At 59.4% G+C, this 2,177-nt stretch overlaps 1 protein-coding gene across 1 annotated transcript; it reads left to right on the forward strand.

Annotated features, from left to right (window-relative positions):
- Window positions 1-249: 249 nt before the first annotated feature.
- LOC104468610 (paired mesoderm homeobox protein 2-like) lies at window positions 250-1,977 on the forward strand (the record flags this gene model as incomplete). Its single annotated transcript, XM_010082808.1, is given in 4 exon segments — window positions 250-326; window positions 329-586; window positions 761-939; window positions 1,477-1,977. Coding segments are annotated over 4 exon segments (650 nt in total), but the record flags the coding sequence as incomplete, so codon positions are not given.
- Between the last annotated feature and the right edge of the window lie 200 nt (window positions 1,978-2,177).

Consider the following 2,177-nt stretch of genomic DNA (forward strand, 5'->3'; position numbering starts at 1 on the left):
AGACACCCTGGGGACATGTCCCCGTCGGAGGGTGGTGGGGGAGATGCAGTCCCAGCATCCTGGGACACGTGCTGCCCCAGAGCCCCCCTGAGACGGGTACCCAAAGTCAGGTCCCGGGTGGGTTTAGCCAGATGTGACACCACCACAGGTCTTTGCAAATGCTGACTTTAACCCCAAGCTCTAGCAGATCCCGACACAAGTTTTCATTCTCCTGGAGACCCCAGGTTGGATGGACGTCTCTCCCCGCAGAGCCCGAGGTGTCCACGGGGAGCGTGGCTGGTGTGGAGCAGGGCAGTGCAGACCCTCGGGAGGGCTTGAGCCTGGCCAGGTCCCCACGTGGGGTCTGTGGGGTGTCACACGGGTCTGGCTCTCACGTGGCCTCTTCTGTGCTTTCCCCACAGGCGAGAGCCTGAGCCCGAGCCGTGGGGTAGCCAAGAGGAAGCAGAAGCAGAGGAGGAACCGCACCACCTTCAACAGCAGCCAGCTGCAGGCGCTGGAGAGGGTCTTCGAGAGGACGCACTACCCTGACGCCTTTGTACGGGAGGAGCTGGCCAGGAGGGTCAACCTCAGCGAGGCAAGAGTCCAGGTGAGCAAAGGCTTGTGTGGGAGAAGACAACACCCTCCGCCTTGTCCCCTGGCGGGAGCAGGGACCATCCCCTCCCTTGTTTCACCCTGCACATGACCACGATCAGTAGGACGGATGCTTGGGACATCCCTGCTGGCACCAGGTCCCCGCTGATCACTTTCCCTCCCCGCGCAGGTCTGGTTTCAGAACCGGAGGGCCAAGTTTCGCCGTAACGAAAGGGCAATGCTGGCCAATAGATCGGCATCGCTCCTCAAATCCTACAGCCAAGAAGCAGCCATCGAGCAGCCCATGGCGCCACGGCCCACCACCCTGACCCCGGAGTATCTCTCCTGGACCAGCACCTCCCCGTACAGGTAGGTGCAGGAGGAGCTGGGGAGGAGGTGGCCATGGGACAGGCTGCCTAGGGACAGCCCCACCGGCGTGGGAGTGCAGCCCTGCGCTGCTGCCGAGGACGCGGGGAGTTTTACAGGGCAAAAGGAGCTCATCTGGATTTGCTTTGGGAATCCAATTCAGCCCCTGCTGAGCAGGCTTCCCTGCCTCCGTGCATTTTGGGGCCAGCATGGGGTCCCTGGTCCTCACAAGGGATTTTCTTGGCCTCGTGCTGACCCTTCCAACATCTCGGCAAGGGAGGTGGCAAGGGTCCCTTTTGGTTCCCAGCTCTCCACGTCCAGCCATCTCATCCAAAAGCTCAAGGCATGGCCTCCCAGTGCATATTTTGAGGGGTTCCCACATGCACTCAGCCACATAAAAATGCTGAAGCCTTGATGGCTCTTGCGGGAGATGTCTCAAAGGGAATGGCCGGTCTGGCCTGGGAAGGCGGCAGGACCACGCAGGGCACAGGGGCTCCTCCGCGGTCCATGCCTCATTCCTCCCCTGCTCCCTCCTCGCAGCACTGTGCCCTCCTACAGCTCCAGTGGGACCGCGACACCCACCCAAGGGGTGAACATGGCCAACAGCATCGCCAGCCTGCGCCTCAAAGCCAAAGAGTTCAGCCTCCATCAGAACCAAGTACCGACCGTGAACTGACCAGGGCAAAGCCCACCCCGTGGCCTCATCCAGGAGACAGTGCGGAGCTCCTGTGCCGGTCCAGGATGAATCCGCTGCCTGTCCAACCCATATGCCACTCATCCAACGTCTCAGAACCTCTTCTCTCCTCTTCTCTTCCCTTTTGAAGGTAGAGTCAGTCCCAGGCCGAAGTGGCACATAATTATAGCCACATATGGAGCAAACTTGGTTAGAAACTTGCTTTTCCGCACACCCTTATAATAAAGGCTATATATACACACACATACCCCCCACGCGCTCTTCGAGGACAAACAGACTTGCCAAGGGAACAAGAATTTGTTTCCAAACATGGAAGGATCTTGGACTATTGGATTTGACCAATTTGGGTATCTCACCCAGAGAGCCAAGGAGTTATTGGGTCTTCTCCTCCCGCAGGGACAGCACGCCGCGGTGGGAGGATCACGAGCCCCCCTTTCTGCCAAACTGCAACTCTCGGCGCTCAACCATGCATGCCAACATTGACCCGCGCGTTCACCTCTTTGTGCATCCCCAGCTGCGGTGCTTGGGAGAGACTTTGGGAAGCTGA

The sequence above is a fragment of the Pterocles gutturalis genome, unplaced genomic scaffold (genome assembly GCF_000699245.1).
Source record: "Pterocles gutturalis isolate BGI_N339 unplaced genomic scaffold, ASM69924v1 scaffold28366, whole genome shotgun sequence".
NCBI lineage: Eukaryota > Metazoa > Chordata > Aves > Pterocliformes > Pteroclidae > Pterocles > Pterocles gutturalis.